Raw genomic sequence first — 16,092 nt, 5'->3', positions numbered from 1 at the left:
CTTCATTGAAAAGAACAGTGCTTTTCTTTCAGAAATAAGGACATTTCAAAGTGACCCCAAACTTTTGAACGGTAGTGTATGTATGTGGATCCAGGATTTTTTTTTTTTTTGTCTGTTCCCAATGTAACTCAGAAAGTACTGAACATATTTTGATGAAATTTGGTGGACAGCTTTAGTACAAGGTGTGTCAAAAAATTTTGATATTATTTGAGATGTAAATATCCCAGAAACTACATACTCTAGGCAAATGAAACCCGAACAGGCTTCATGTTGAGCAATATAAGATTTATTCCTCAAAATTTGAATGAGAAATTCAAAGGTATGTGGATTCCATGAACGATTTCACAAATTTTCAATCTTCGCGAACCCGCTCGACCGTCTCTTCCGATGCTGGTGATCATCCAGATCCTTTTGCCCTGCTGCACAGACAGCCTTCCTCTTTGAACTTTTTGTGCCGTGTCCAAATCTGCATTGCGGTTGGTGCATTTTTAGAGAATTCTCTCATAAATGCACGCTGCACAGTCTTGTTTGACTCTAACACACACAACGCCTTTTCTTTTCCAGTGAATGACATTTCTATACATAGTTTGCACATGACGTCACAGAGTCGGGGATTCCCTAGTGGCGGCCATCTTGCGGGTCAAGCTTACCGTACGGGTGACTGAGCACACATTGTAACGCGCGAGTACAAAGTCTTCAAAAGAACCCAAGCAGGCTATTTAAAGCTAGCAATGGTGCACACCTGTTGTATTCACGGCTGTCATAATAGGTCAGATGATGACGTCAAGCGGAGCTTTTATGGAATTCCCACTGTACGGGAGCACGAAGGCGAGCAAACAAAGAAACTCAGCATACAAAGGAGAAATCTATGGCTTGTGAGAATCAACCGCAAGGATTATCAGCCTTCCAGACACAGCAAAGTCTGCTCCGATCATTTTATAAGTGGTATGTTGTTTAAATAAACAATCAATTGTGTTTAAGTTTGTTTTTGGAAACCAAAACATCATGTGAACAATCTCTGGAGAATGCCTAACTGGAACCGCTGAGTGTACGTTTACATTGTAATGTACACTTAATATCGCTCGTTTGTCACGTTTCTATTTGACACTTGTCACTTCACTCACGTAAGGGTCATTTTTGAAAAACATTTTAGGTCTATTCTGTATGATTTTGATTTGTGTTTAATCAACTTATTACGGTTGCATAACATTCAACAGTTTATTTAATGCTAGAATATATAAAGTTGTATATATCAGACAGCCTTTAAAGTTTGATGAAGTCAGTTTCAGGCCTTGGAGCAGGCTTTGGCAGTTTCAGGCTTTGGCAGCCCTGCATAGTCACTTGAAAATGCATCTTTGTCCACTTCGTAGGGGTCAGTTCCCCCAATCAAGGCCAGTTTGGTTGCATACCGTTGTCGTGAGATGTCGTCTAATGTATCTATATACTTCTGTTTGCTTGATTTTGCCGACATTGATCTTTATTTTAGAAAACTGACTATATAACTTCATAAATTCGTCCGAGATAACGTAGCCGGTAGTGGCGATGGTCCGTTTTGTTTGACCCACAAGATGGCGGCTGGAGGGCTTTCCCCGGAATGCCGTGACGTCAGTGAAAACTATGTATACCGAAAAAGATGAAAACAAAAAACATTACACGTAAAATTTTGACCTGTTTCCACACATGCTGTTAAAATTTGAGGTCAATTGAACGAGAATTGGCAAAGTTATTAGATTATGAAATGATGTCAAATGTTTTGAAACACCCTGTACTATCCTATGTTCAAGTGATTTTGCTGTTGATATTAAGTGGCTTGGTGGAGGTATACATTCTACTGAGTGCCCTTCTAGTTCACAATGTATGTACCAAAAGTACCTTTTACACCCAAAAGGAAGAATTCAAGATTTAAAGATTGCATTCTAGTTCCTCTGAAAGACACTCCACCTACCTTTAAAGTTATAACGTACGGAAAAACAACATTGTTGACTCATGTTAAAGAATTGCAAAGAGGTTTACAATGGGAAACAAGTTCTCACTTTGACTATCAGGATCATCCACATCAGTCTCTGTCTAATCACTCCAGTTAAAATGAGCTCGTGCCGATTAAACACAAGCCTCATCGTCACGTCTTTTATCAGCATAGCTCTGTGTTTGGTGGAAAATACCGGTAATTAGTTAAATCTGTTTAGACGACGAAATATCTTGTCATTAAAGCTAGACAACCTTTCAGATTTTTCAAGTGCAGGTCATGAAAAGAATTTTCCCCAACACCCAATTATTTTTGGTTTGTGGACCGAAAGCTACTGAATTTGAATCACAGGCTTTTTTTTAAATAGAACAATGCGGCCCTAAATTCTATGCTATTTTTTTCCTGCTTCACCATGATGCAATACAAGATACGTCATGCATGACGTGGTGAACTTTCCCTGTTCACACAAGGCATTGTGGGATACAAATTTGAAACAGGAGAGAAAAATGGAGGATGCGAGTGTGCGAATGAAACGTGAAAGACCGACAACAGTAACAGTAAGCAAGAAGAAAAGACGTGATGTTATATACGAAGGAAAGGAAACGCAGGACCAAACTAATAAATATCGGCGGTTAGCGAGCACCTCGGTGTGATCAGCTGTTCGTTTAGTGACAGAATGATGGAACTGTCAGTGCACGCTCGAAGGTAAACCCGCGCATGCGCACACACACGGACTTCCTCTGTCTGCTTGACAAAAATACTTGGGTGTCGGGGAAAATTCGTTTTATGACCTAAACTTGAAAAATCTGAAAGGCAGTCTAGCTTTAATATCTTTAAATTAGGTTCAGTATTGGTAACAAAATCACATTTTGATAAGAAACGTAATGGTTTTATGGAAACTATATGCAGCGTGTTGTTTTAAACCTGACTGACCACGTATCCCTTTTTTTTTTTTTTTTTCCAGTGCAGGGCAGGATGATGTAACGATATTATATCAATATCATGATGCATTACGTCACAGAATGTTTTATCTGAGATAATGTGGATATCCTGATATGGTTTTATATTTTTTCAATAATAAATCTAATTACAAACTGACTGTAAGCAACTGATCTGGTGCTAAAATTTTGTACGTAACGTAGTGCTTACATACTCTAAAAACGCTGGACTGAAAACAACCCAAATTGGGTTATGTTTATCCCATTGTACCAACGCAACACTGGGTTATACTTGTATTAACACAGTGAAATGGGTTCAGGGATCCCAGACGTCCGCTATTTAGCGGAATTCCGCTATTTTTCTAGCCAAAGTGATGGTGTTTTTTTGTTTTTTTTTAATCTCTTGTATATCCGTTAAAAATATGTTTGTTTAAGTAAAATGACCAGCAGAATACGTTCTGATTTGGTTTGCTTGTTTAGCGATGTTTTTGTCAGCTTTGTTTGTTCTCGTTGACATTCGGGAACACTCGGAAGTTAAATTGATGTAAATACCGCGAGACTGTACGCGATAGAACGAGAAAACAATATGGCTGCGCCCATTTGCTAGAAAATGTGTTTTAACTCCGTTCGTGCTTTTGTTTCTAATGCGTTGAACTTAATTCAATATGCAGGGCTGTGAAATTTCCGCGGATTCTGTCGCGAAAAATATCTTCACAAAACGTCTATTTTTGCATTAAAAATCATTGGGGGGTGGGGTGGGGTGGGGGTCTAGTCGGTTTTAATCGCCTTGCACGAGACCGGCGGCTCAATACAGCCGGACTCGCGGAGTTTTATGCCAGCTGAGCGTGGAACACGTCTTGACTGCAACTCAGGAGCAATGTTGCCAGATTGGGCGGTTTCAAGTGCATTTTGGTGGGTTTTGAACATATTTTGGGCTGGAAAACATCAGCAGTATCTGGAAACACTGCTCAGGAGTGCATGACAGAGCTAAAAATAGCTATTGCGTGACCTGGCACCGCGTACGTGAATTTTGTACTTACAGGGTGCAAGATCAGACATAGATAAGATGCCATCAAAAAGGAAAGCGAAGGAGGTGTTTGAGAGAGATGCAAAGAGGGCTAGAAAAGAACACAGACAGACTGAAAGAAAAGATGAAAAAGAACAAGTTTGCAAAACTGAAAGAGATGGTGTTAAAGAAAAGAAAATTAAAAGACTTTCATTAGATGCTGTTTGACAGACTATGAACATTTTGTAAATAGCTTTAATAGAGGAATGCAAATACTATAGAACTAATAACTAATAGCCTTACTGAAAGATGAATTGAAAGAAATAGCTGGGAGTGATGCAAAGAGGAATAGAAGGAGCCAGAAGTAAAAGAAAAGATGTAAATAATATATTAGATAAGAAACATTAGTTTTTTTTTAAACTTTTGCTCTGTAGACAAGAGACATTGTGACAGACTCTTGGAAAAAGCCAGGACATAATACAAGAATTAAGTGTAATTTGGAAGACAACAGGTATCTCTCACTTAAATATTGAGCATGATTTTTCACAAAGTCATTTTGAAAGGCCTATCAAAGTTTTCTTTTATTAACATTTCTTTAAATTGTTATTTACACATTTTTTTTTACTTTTATTTTGATTAAGAGATAAAATACATAGGCACTTATTAGATATTTCAAGGTATTTTACATGGATCTTTCATTTTAAAAGAGAAAACTGTTGATAGGTATTTTATATGGCAAAATGAAGACCAAGACTAGTCAAATATTTACTTGTTGAGATCAATTTTTTACTTGCAGGAAATGCTCAGAATACACCATATAACACCTAAAATGGCTTGGTGTCTGGGGCCCTGCGGGCCCCAGACCCCCCCTTTTCCTCAGATTTCTTATTTACAATTTCACAGCCCTTAATATGTCGTGGAAAAAAGATATCGTCCATAAAAGAGATAGTGGAACAGTGTCCGGGTTAGAAGAAGTATATTCTTCAAAGCTACATTTTCATCTAATTTTTATAAATAACAATTTTTTTTTTTGCCACATATGTCATTGATTACAAAATATGGCATCAAATAGATACACATTATTGTTAAATTCTGTTGCTTTTCTATGTTAAATCTATGTAAAAAAAATTTATTCTATACCATCTTTAAATGTTAAAATTTCAACAGCTTCAGGGGGCTTGCAGCCCCCTTGACCCCTGCTGATAGTTTCTTACATTCCTCTATTTTTTTTTTTCAATTACTGCTGGGATCCCTGTGGGTTATGCAGTTCACCCAGCAGGTTGCGTTACTGCCAGAGTGTTGGGTTATTTTAACAAGGCTGTTAAGCTAAATTGACATAATGGTTGGGTTTCTATTTCAACCCAGTATTATGATTATATTGACTGCAGTTCTGGGTTAAATTGACCTAATTTATGAGTCATTACTGGCCCCTTTACCTCCTTAATTAGCCATTAGCCTAATCATGACTTATTCATTGCTAATCATTAATAATAATTTGTTTATTACCTCCGCCAACTTTGTTGGAGGAGGTGGTGTTTTCACCTCCATTTGTTTTTGTTACTTGCGAAAATCGGAGATTTTTGCAAGTATGTTGATCTGTCCGTTTGTTTGTTGGTGCTCCAGCATCATCATTTCTTGACCGATCTTCACCAAAATGCACAGGACAACTCACTAGGGTCGCACAAAGACATCATTCGTTTTTGGTGGATCAAGGACAAATCTTGTAAAAACACCTAATCGGCCATAACTTCCGAACCCGCGTTCATATCAAGATGGGACTGGTGGCAGCATTGGAAAGCATTTTTGAATCCCTTTCGAGTTCACCATTGATGTTTTACCTGTGACGTCATCTTGTCAAAAAATGAGGTCAAATTTCGCCAGATTTTTTGACAAATTTGAGCTTGACCTCAAAAACGTGTTTATCGATTTGATATCGATATTCTGACCATGGATTCGCATTCTGGGCCTAATTCTAAGGTCATATGCAAAATTTGGGTTCCAAAGGTCAAGGTCACAGTACCAGTTTTTAGTGCCAGCATTTCAAGTGTGTATAATTCAAAGTTGAACTCAGAATTTGATGAATTTTTTTTTGTAGGTTCTGTGTTTAAAACCCCTTTTGATCGATAAAATAAAATCTTGCGTGAACTCGATAATGACGTCACAAAAAAAATCACGTCATATTCCATTGAATTCCCATTATAATCATTCTGTCCGTCCGTCCATCTGTCCGTCACACTTTGAGGGGAACTACTTTGTGAACACCATAACTACCAAAAGGAACAATGGTACAGCCTAGTGAGTGGTACTAATGGACTCGGGGAACGTTGTAGTTGTGCACCCATACTGACCTTGACCCAAATATGACCTAGTTTGAAGGTCACAAAAAACACTTACAATATCATGAAAATCGAGCTGACGGGTACTACTTTGTGAACACCATAATTACCAGAATAAACAATGGAACATTGTAGTGTGGGACTTTTGACCTTGACCCAATTATGACCTTGTTTGAAGGTCATGAAAATCAACTTGACGGGTACTATTTTTGTGAATACCATACTGTCAGAAGGAATGATGGTGAGTGATGGCAATGGACTCAGGAGACGCTGTAGTTGTACTGCAGAACAGTCATTACTTGTTTTGACTGCCGCGTGTAACCTGCCCATATCGTTGCCCTGCGCAATGTAGCTCCTTGTTTTTTCTTTCTTTTTCTGTTGCCATTAACATGATCGACCTGTAGAGGCCAATGAGTGCAAAACAGTGCTGTTAACACAATAGCTCCTGAACCGCTGTTCTAATTAAGTTTAAATTTTCAGGAAAGGTTCTTTCACAGAACCGTAAACTCCCTATTGATTTTGGGTACTAATCAGTCAGAACTGAATGATCTGTGATTTTCGCAAGTATCGTGCTCTGCACAACTTTTCGTTTGTTTGTTTGTCTGTTCCCAATGTAACTCAAAACATAGTGAATGGATTTTGATGGAATTTTGACTAAACGTCAGCCATGGGCCAAGGAAGAATTGATTAGATTTTGGTGCAAATCCGGATATCTATATGGATCCAGGATTTTTTTTTTTGGTCTGTTCCCAACATAACTCAAAAAGTAGTGAACGTGTTTTGATGAAATTTGGTGAACAGCTTTCGTATTATCCTCGGTTCAAGTGAGTTTGATGTTGATATGTGGCTTGGTGGATGTATACACTACCAAGCGCCCTTTTAGCTACTTTTTTTTTTTAATTACTTGTTACATAGATCAAATAAGGCAAGGCGAGGCAAGTTTATTTATATAGCGCATTTCATACACAGTGGCAGTTCAATGTGCTTTACAGAGGTAAAGGCAAAACAGTAAACAAAAGAAAATAAAAATTACATAAAATAAATGGGGAAGAAGAGAGAAAAAAAGAATTAAACAGTAGTAGAAATAAAATAATAAAATGAAGTAAAAGTTCAGTAAAAAACAGCAGAATAAAATAGGATAAAAGTTAAGTAAAGTTTAAAACATGCAGAGACTGTAAAAGTTAAGTAAAGTTTAAAACGTAATGATGATGATATTTATCAGTTAGCAGAAAGCATCTGAGAACAGCTTGGTCTTTAAAGGAACAGTCCACCGTACTTCCATAATGAAATATGCTCTTATCTGAATGGAGACGAGCTGCTCCGTACCTCTCCGAGCTTTGCGCGACCTCCCAGTCAGTCAGACGCAGTCAGACGCGCTGTCACTCCTGTTAGCAATGTAGCTAGGCTCAGTATGGCCAATGGTATTTTTTGGGGCTGTAGTTAGATGCGACCAAACTCTTCCGCGTTTTTCCTGTTTACATAGGTTTATATGACCAGTGACATGAAACAAGTTCAGTTACACAAATTGAAACGTAGCGATTTTCTATGCTATGGAAAGTCCGCACTATAATGACAGGCGTACTAACACCTTCTGCTGATATCGGAGCTCCGTATCAATGCGCTGCCGAAGCGCGCAGAAGGTGTTAGTACGCCTGTCATTATAGTGCGGACTTTCCATAGCATAGAAAATCGCCACGTTTCAATTTGTGTAACTGAACTTGTTTCATATCACTGGTCATATAAACCTATGTAAACAGGAAAAACGCGGAAGAGTTTGGTTGCATCTAACTACAGCCCCAAAAAATACCATTGGCCATGCTGAGCCTAGCTACATTGCCAACAGGAGTGACAGCGCGTCTGACTGCGTCTGACTGACTGGGAGGTCGCGCAAAGCTCGGAGAGGTACGGGGCAGCTCGTCTCAATTCAGATAAGAGCATATTTCATTATGGAAGTACGGTGGACTGTTCCTTTAATCTAGATTTAAAGCTGCCAACAGCAGGAGCATTTTTGATGTCCTCTGGGAGTTGGTTCCATAGCTGTACTGCATAGTAGCTAAAAGCTGCTTCAGCACACTTTGTTTTAACAACAGGTTTTACCAGTAAATTTTGCTGCTGCGATCTGGTAGATCTGATTGGGTTAGGCCGCTGCAACATATCAGAGAGGTAATTGGGCCCTGTACCATTTAGAGATTTGTACACCAGCAGCAATGCTTTAAAGTCAATTCTGTAGCTTACTGGAAGCCAGTGAAGGGACCTTAGAATTGGAGTAATGTGCTCTGTTCTTTTTGTTCGTGTGAGAACCCTAGCCGCTGCATTTTGAACCAGCTGAAGTCGTTTGATGGTCTTTTTATATGAATAAATAATGAAACAACCGAGTTAAATTGATCCAGCCACTGGGTACGTGATGTAATTTAAAGGAGAAATGAAGTCATTTTTAAACTTGCTTTATTTCTTAATTAACGTGTTATTCAATTACGTTTTCGGTTTTAGTAACCCTATATCGTGACTCGTATTGGCAACTAATTGCAATTAAATATTATACTTATCGGCCTATTTGGTTTTTAGCCGTGTTGAATTTAGTTCGTTTGGTCCACAGCAGGCGTCGCTTATCCGCGCGATCTTCACCAGACTTGTGCGAGACTTCAAAACGTGAAGTGCCAGCCAGGTGTCAGTGCCGCCATTTTGAAAACTGTTTTCCAAACAAAATATTGCACAAAAACGAGTTTAAATGACGATTACTGCCTGTTTTTTCAAACTTTCCTGATCGCTATCGAAACAAACAAAACTTCCGGCTTGATTACATCAGCATTCGAAAGAGGGCGCGCGCGTCTTTTAACAACGTTGGCAGATGTTGGTCACTTTGATTTCCGCTGTACGTTTTACTTCCGTCCTGCGATGTCTCACACAGGTCTCAACGAATCTCGTTTACGGCCATCGCTTTGACATATGGACTGATATATTACAGAGCATATTTCAAACACTCATAACTTGCTATAGCAGTGACAAAATAGCGATCAAAAATGCATTCCGATATTTAATAAAATGAGATAAATAGAATTTTGATAATAAAAAATTTGCCTTCAGTTCTCCTTTAATTTTTAATTTTTTTTTTTATTTGTCACCTAGTTCACATAGTTTTTGTGACCGGGGAAGAATATAAAGCAAAGCCCCAACTGATTTTCAACCCCTTTGCTTTGGCATAGGTTTTTACACCAGATGCCCTTCTTAATGTGACCCTCCCCAGTTTTTCCAGGCTTGGGACTGGCACTAATGTACAACTCCGATTCCAAAAAAGTTGAGACAAAGTACAAATTGTAAATAAAAACGGAATGCAGTGATGTGGAAGTTTCAAAATTCCATATTTTATTCAGAATAGAACATAGATGACATATCAGATGTTTAAACTGAGAAAATGCATCATTTAAAGAGAAAAATTAGGTGATTTTAAATTTCATGACAACACATCTCAAAAAAGTTGGGACAAGGCCATGTTTACCACTGTGAGACATCCCCTTTTCTCTTTACAACAGTCTGTAAACGTCTGGGGACTGAGGAGACAAGTTGCTCAAGTTTAGGGATAGGAATGTTAACCCATTCTTGTCTAATGTAGGATTCTAGTTGCTCAACTGTCTTAGGTCTTTTTTGTCGTATCTTCCGTTTTATGATGCGCCAAATGTTTTCTATGGGTGAAAGATCTGGACTGCAGGCTGGCCAGGTCAGTACCCGGACCCTTCTTCTACGCGGCCATGATGCTGTAATTGATGCAGTATGTGGTTTGGCATTGTCATGTTGGAAAATGCAAGGTCTTCCCTGAAAGAGATGTCGTCTGGATGGGAGCATGGTGGAATAGTGAAACAGCTTTATCCCAGCTTTTGGGTTGAAAAACAGCTCAGCATTTTTTTTTTTAAGAGTGAATATTTTCCCAGCTTTTTAAAAAAATCCTTTCAGTGTTAAATATTTATTTACATATCTCATCATCTCTAGCCGCTTTATCCTGTTCTACAGGGTCGCAGGCGAGCTGGAGCCTATCCCAGCTGACTACGGGCGAAAGGCGGGGTACACCCTGGACAAGTCTCCAGGTCATCACAGGGCTGACACATACTGTAGACACAGACAACCATTCACACTCACATTCACACCTACGGTCAATTTAGAGTCACCAGTTAACCTAACCTGCATGTCTTTTGGACTGTGGGGGAAACCGGAGCACCCGGAGGAAACCCACGCGGACACGGGGAGAGCATGCAAACTCCGCACAGAAAGGCCCTCGCCGGCCACAGGGCTCGAACCCGGACCTTCTTGCTGTGAGGCGACAGCGCTAACCACTACGCCACCGTGCCGCCTATTTACATATTAAAATTAAGATATTAGTTTTCTGATTATAGTACATAATGTTTTTCAGTATCATTGAGCACTTTTTTTTTAAAATGCAGCACTCCTGTATTGTTAGCAGTTGGCGAGCAAACGTTCATATTGTGTTATTCATCAGGTGTCATAGAAATGCGTTCAGGAATCATGCTGTGGTATTTTTGCCATGTCGTCCAGTTTGGTGTTGTCAAACAAGAGTTGTAAATATCCGCCTGTGCTTTGTGTATTCTTCCACAGGCCCATTCTCTCCGTCAGTCCGGAATCCGGCATCTCACAGGGTCATTAATACCCGCTACAAGCTCGACACACGTAGGGCACACCTCCAGCACCACAGCCCCGCCCTTTCCTACAGAGTCAAGAGAGTCCAGTCAGCCAGGTAAGATGCACAAAACCCACAGTTGTTCAGATCAGTCCGATTTGGACTGCTATATCCAGACTTTGGCTTTTTCGGGGTTTTTTTTTTTTTTTCAGTCCCACCAGCACCACAAGTCCGCTAATGTTTTCTCCAGAATTATATTTAATGACTTTTATTCTGCCATAAAAAATAAATGGTGTGTGAGTGCGTGTCCTTCAGCCCACATGCAATCTTCGTCCACCATAACCAATTACAGGCCTGATTAAAGCCTCTCTGTTGACACACTGCATTTTTAACAGACTCGAGGAAGGAGCATAATAAAACATTAACTAACTGGCTGGCCTTAATAACACTACGAGATATAAGCACCTCATCACCACTAATATTATGACAGGAGGAAGGTGCTGCTCGTCACAGTCATCTATCACTCTGACCATAAACATGTTGCTATGATACAGTCCATGCCGATGTGGGAATACATGGCCTTTTTTTTTTTTAAATAATAGCTTTTAATGGTCACTGAACCACTGCTCAGGATGAGTTCCTAACACTATTATTATTATTATTATTATTATTATTATTTGTTATTGTGCTCTTTGAAAGGCTTAACGTAGTTATGTGGAATCACCGTGTAGTACAGTTTTCGTGTCAGGCTCGAGTCAGTGGATTCTCTAGTTTGAATATTTATTAACGGCCAACTTTTATTTTCGATTTGAGAATGAAAGCTAGTAGAGGATCAGGGTTCTCCAGAAAATCTGAAATAGCCGGCTTAAAAAAAAAAAAAAAGTAGTAGGTGGTTCAGGAATTTGTGGCGGCGTGCTAATGCTAGGGGGGTCTGGGGGCACACCCCTTCAGAAAATTTAGAAATTTGCATGCCCTCTGGTGCGTTCTCAGCTAATAAATTACTAACCATTTCCCTGTAAAATACTTGCAAAATAGGTACAGGTAGTCGTCGACTTACGACTGCGTTTGGTTACGACTGACCGGTCGTAAACCGATCTGGTCGTAAGTCGGCCTATGTTAAATGAACGTAAGTATATTGTGATGTGTAATGATATTGTAATCATCTTAAAGTCTTATTTTATCAACATTTTCTTATTTCAGTACCTTGGCTAATTATTTGGTTCAAGTCAAACACTGCATACTCAGGGGTGAAAGTAACTTTTATTTCTTGCCGGTATATTATTTTGAGCCATAGTGCACCTAATTATTTATTGTTGTCTACTTATCAAGCAGGCGGCACGGTGGCGTAGTGGTTAGCACTGTCGCCTCACAGCAAGAAGGTCCGGGTTCGAGCCCCGTGGCCGGCGAGGGCCTTTCTGTGTGGAGTTTGCATGTTCTCCCCGTGTCCGCGTGGGTTTCCTCCGGGTGCTCCGGTTTCCCCCACAGTCCAAAGACATGCAGGTTAGGTTAACTGGTGACTCTAAATTGACCGTAGGTGTGAATGTGAGTGTGAATGGTTGTCTGTGTCTATGTGTCAGCCCTGTGATGACCTGGCGACTTGTCCAGGGTGTACCCCGCCTTTCACCCGTACTCAGCTGGGATAGGCTCCAGCTCGCCTGCGACCCTGTAGAACAGGATAAAGCGGCTAGAGATAATGAGATGAGATGAGACTTATCAAGCATTCATGAGGACTTCTTATCACTCGGTAGTACTAGTATAGTACTTTTTTATCATGCTATCACTCTTTCATCCACCTGTATCAGTTTTTGATGATAAATAAATTGCAAACACATCATTTCAACACCACAGTCGTTTTAATTACATTTTTTTTAGCTGAACAGTTGAAAACTAACTTTTCATTTTGGATATTGGACACAGAACAGTGTAACAGAACAGAAAAGTGAAAGTTACTTTGATTACCAGCTGCGCACGTTATAGCACAAGATCTGGTTAAGCCGTACGTGCGCTGTAGCTCGCTCGTTGTTTGTCCAGCGAAACACTGCACACATAATAGAAGAGGCTGGATGCAGTGTTGCCAGATTGGGCGGTTTTAAGTGCATTTTGGCGGGTTTTGAACATATTTTGGGCTGGAAACGGTCAGCAGTACCTGGCAACACTGGCTGGATGCTGGGCGCTGCCAGGAGCTGGGGCGGAAACTGTCGTACGCTCAGCTGGGAAACACTTGCCAGTCATAACCAGACGGTCGTAAAGTCAATCGGTCATAAGTCGACGACTACCTGTATGAAATTTCCCTCCAGATGTGTGTGTGCTTGGCTTTCTCAGTTACCCTCTGTAGTATGCTGCCTGGCTCTGTAACATAACTACATACACTATGGCATGGTCATGTGGTCCAGCTCAGCCAATCAGAGTGTGAGAATCGGTTAACAAATATGGCGTCACTTCCGGTCATGCTAGACTTGAGTCAAAGACAATTTCATGGTGGAATAAGTGGATTTGTAGAGAATTATGGGCAGCGGAGATGGTATAATTCGCTTGAACATAAAAAGGCAAGGTGTCCGTGTCCCCCCCCCAGGATCGAGTAGCCAGCACAGACTTTCTGTGTAGGTGGAGAGAACTGCCGGTCACCGGTGCTTGTGGACATCTCTGAGAGAATGGAGAGTTTAAAGTGCATATCAGGGGTAAATTCAGGAGCAAGATCAGTGTAATTCTCCTATTTTATATTAAAGTTTGGTCAAATATCTGTCACATTTTGCATTTTGCGCAATTTTTTTACCTTACGCAATACCAGAAAAATTCAGTTGAAATCAAGCCGTTTGAGGCGAATTGGTCCGCCTCTGAAAAAACTTGGCATTTGGATTTCCCGGGAAACATTGATTTTCGTGACGTCATCTGCGGGACGCCTCCCTCTGAATCCTTCGTCAGCGCTGGTTTGTTTATGAGAAAACGACCTGGTGGTTTTCTGCAAATTTCTTCAACGTTATCATGTAATTATTAAAATGGTTAAAGGAACAGTCCACCGTACTTCCATGATGAAATATGCTCTTATCTGAATTGAGACGAGCTGCTCCGTACCTGTCCGAGCTTTGCGCGACCTCCCAGTCAGTCAGACGCAGTCAGACGCGCTGTCACTCCTGTTAGCAATGTAGCTAGGCTCAGCATGGCCAATGGTATTTTTTGGGGCTGTAGTTAGATGCGACCAAACTCTTCCGCGTTTTTCCTGTTTACATAGGTTTATATGACCAGTGATATGAAACAAGTTCAGTTACACAAATTGAAACATAGCGATTTTCTATGCTATGGAAAGTGCGCACTATAATGACAGGCGTACTAACACCTTCTGCACGCTTCGGCAGCGCATTGATACGGAGCTCAGATATCAATGCGCTGCCGAAGCGCGCAGAAGGTGTTAGTACGCCTGTCATTATAGTGCGGACTTTCCATAGCATAGAAAATCGCACGTTTCAATTTGTGTAACTGAACTTGTTTCATATCACTGGTCATATAAACCTATGTAAACAGGAAAAACGCGGAAGAGTTTGGTGGCATCTAACTACAGCCCCAAAAAATACCATTGGCCATGCTGAGCCTAGCTACATTGCTAACAGGAGTGACAGCGCGTCTGACTGCGTCTGACTGACTGGGAGGTCGCGCAAAGCTCGGACAGGTACAGAGCAGCTCGTCTCAATTCAGATAAGAGCATATTTCATTATGGAAGTACGGTGGACTGTTCCTTTAACAGATTTATCATAGGAGGGTGTAGCAACACCAATCTTGATGGGATTAGTACTCACTGTTTTCCAAAAGACCGGACAATGAGAGAGAAATGGGAGCGCTTGGTCTACACAGGCTGTGCACTGAAACCGTGCAAAGCTCTCGCAGCCTGCTGGCGCTTCCACAGGTGACGTCACGAATCTGGCTCCAGACTCCCTTGGGATTTTTCCAGACGAGTTTTGCTATTTTATTTTTTTCTGCTGTAGCCAGATGGCCTTGTGCAAAATTACCCTTCTGGATGAGTGTGTAAAGGGACATACAGTACTTTCATATAAAAAAAAAAAAAAATTGGTCCAGAATATGCACTTTAATATCCCGTTTGATAGAAATTGTATATTATGTTCTGATTTAAGTTTAAGTTGGTGTTTTTAATTGGTTTATACCACAGCGGTTTTGAATTCTCAATTCTGATTGGTCAGATAGTGCTGAATTTTCTTATTTATCAATTTGTTTGTTTGTTTAGGAGTGTCCTAACAAAACATTTGCAAGGGCACAAAATCAGCCTGAATAGAATAATAGGAATGCGTAGCTGCAGACTACAACACGCACAGCGCCATTAGGACTAATTACCATGTACCTGTTCCTGATTAGAATGCAATCACAGCGCATACATATAAACACACTCAGTACCATGCGTGCTGTGTCTGAAATCACTCGCTACTCACTATATAGTGGACTCTATAATGAGTTTGCCATTTTGTAGTGCTGTCCGAATGTATCGTGAGAATTATTACACCCTACATAGTGGACTCATAGTATCCCACAATGCATCGTGAAAAGTAGTGTACGACCGATGGTCACTACCCAAGCAATATATACCATCATGCATTGCAGTCATGCTGAAAAAAAAAAAAGGGTGTTGGGGTGAACGGACGGAGGAAGAAACACATTATAAACGGACATTCGAGTACAATTAACCATAGTAAGAGAATAGAAAATAGTATAAGAGAGATAAAATACAAGAATTATAGTTCCAGTGCAGAGCGAGGAATTAATCAAAAGCCTCAAATTTGATTTAATAAAAGGCAGCGGCGAAGAGGAAAGGATTCAGCCTTGATTTAAAAGAACTGAAAGATGCAGCAGACACAAAGTACTTTGTATTGATTAATGTGGGAAATGCGCTCAGTATAATATGGATTTATCACAAAAATACGCGCATGTATTTATTATTTTGAAAATCCACCAGCCGCCTGATCTGGCACGTTTTAATTGTGCGACAGTAATGACGTAAATAACGGTGTGGCGGAGTAGTGTCCGAAAGTGTTTTTTTTTTTCATTTTATCAGTGAGCTCACTATATCGTCCTCTACATAGTAATTCCCTAGACAGTGAGTAGAGAGTAGTGAACGAGTGAGTGATTTTGGACACAGCTACAGACTTTGCAAAGTATACGTTCCATACCCTGCATCTGATGTTACCGGTACCAAGCCTTGTATTTTGTATCGCGTT

The 16,092-nt window shown here is 40.3% G+C and overlaps 1 protein-coding gene across 3 annotated transcripts in view; it reads left to right on the top strand.

The window, feature by feature from the left end:
• Positions 1-16,092, top strand: part of zc3h3 (zinc finger CCCH-type containing 3) — a 233,612-nt gene that overhangs the window by 112,740 nt on the left and 104,780 nt on the right. For all 3 annotated transcript variants that reach the window (XM_060919964.1, XM_060919963.1, XM_060919962.1), the window contains exon 4: positions 10,852-10,990. In XM_060919964.1, the coding sequence (XP_060775947.1) occupies positions 10,852-10,990 (139 nt within the window). The remainder of the gene's footprint in view (positions 1-10,851; positions 10,991-16,092) is intronic.

This window comes from Neoarius graeffei, chromosome 4, assembly GCF_027579695.1.
Source record: "Neoarius graeffei isolate fNeoGra1 chromosome 4, fNeoGra1.pri, whole genome shotgun sequence".
Taxonomy (NCBI): Eukaryota; Metazoa; Chordata; class Actinopteri; order Siluriformes; family Ariidae; genus Neoarius; species Neoarius graeffei.
The sequence above is the reverse complement of the archived record's forward strand: the minus strand, read 5'-3'. Positions and strand labels throughout refer to the sequence as shown.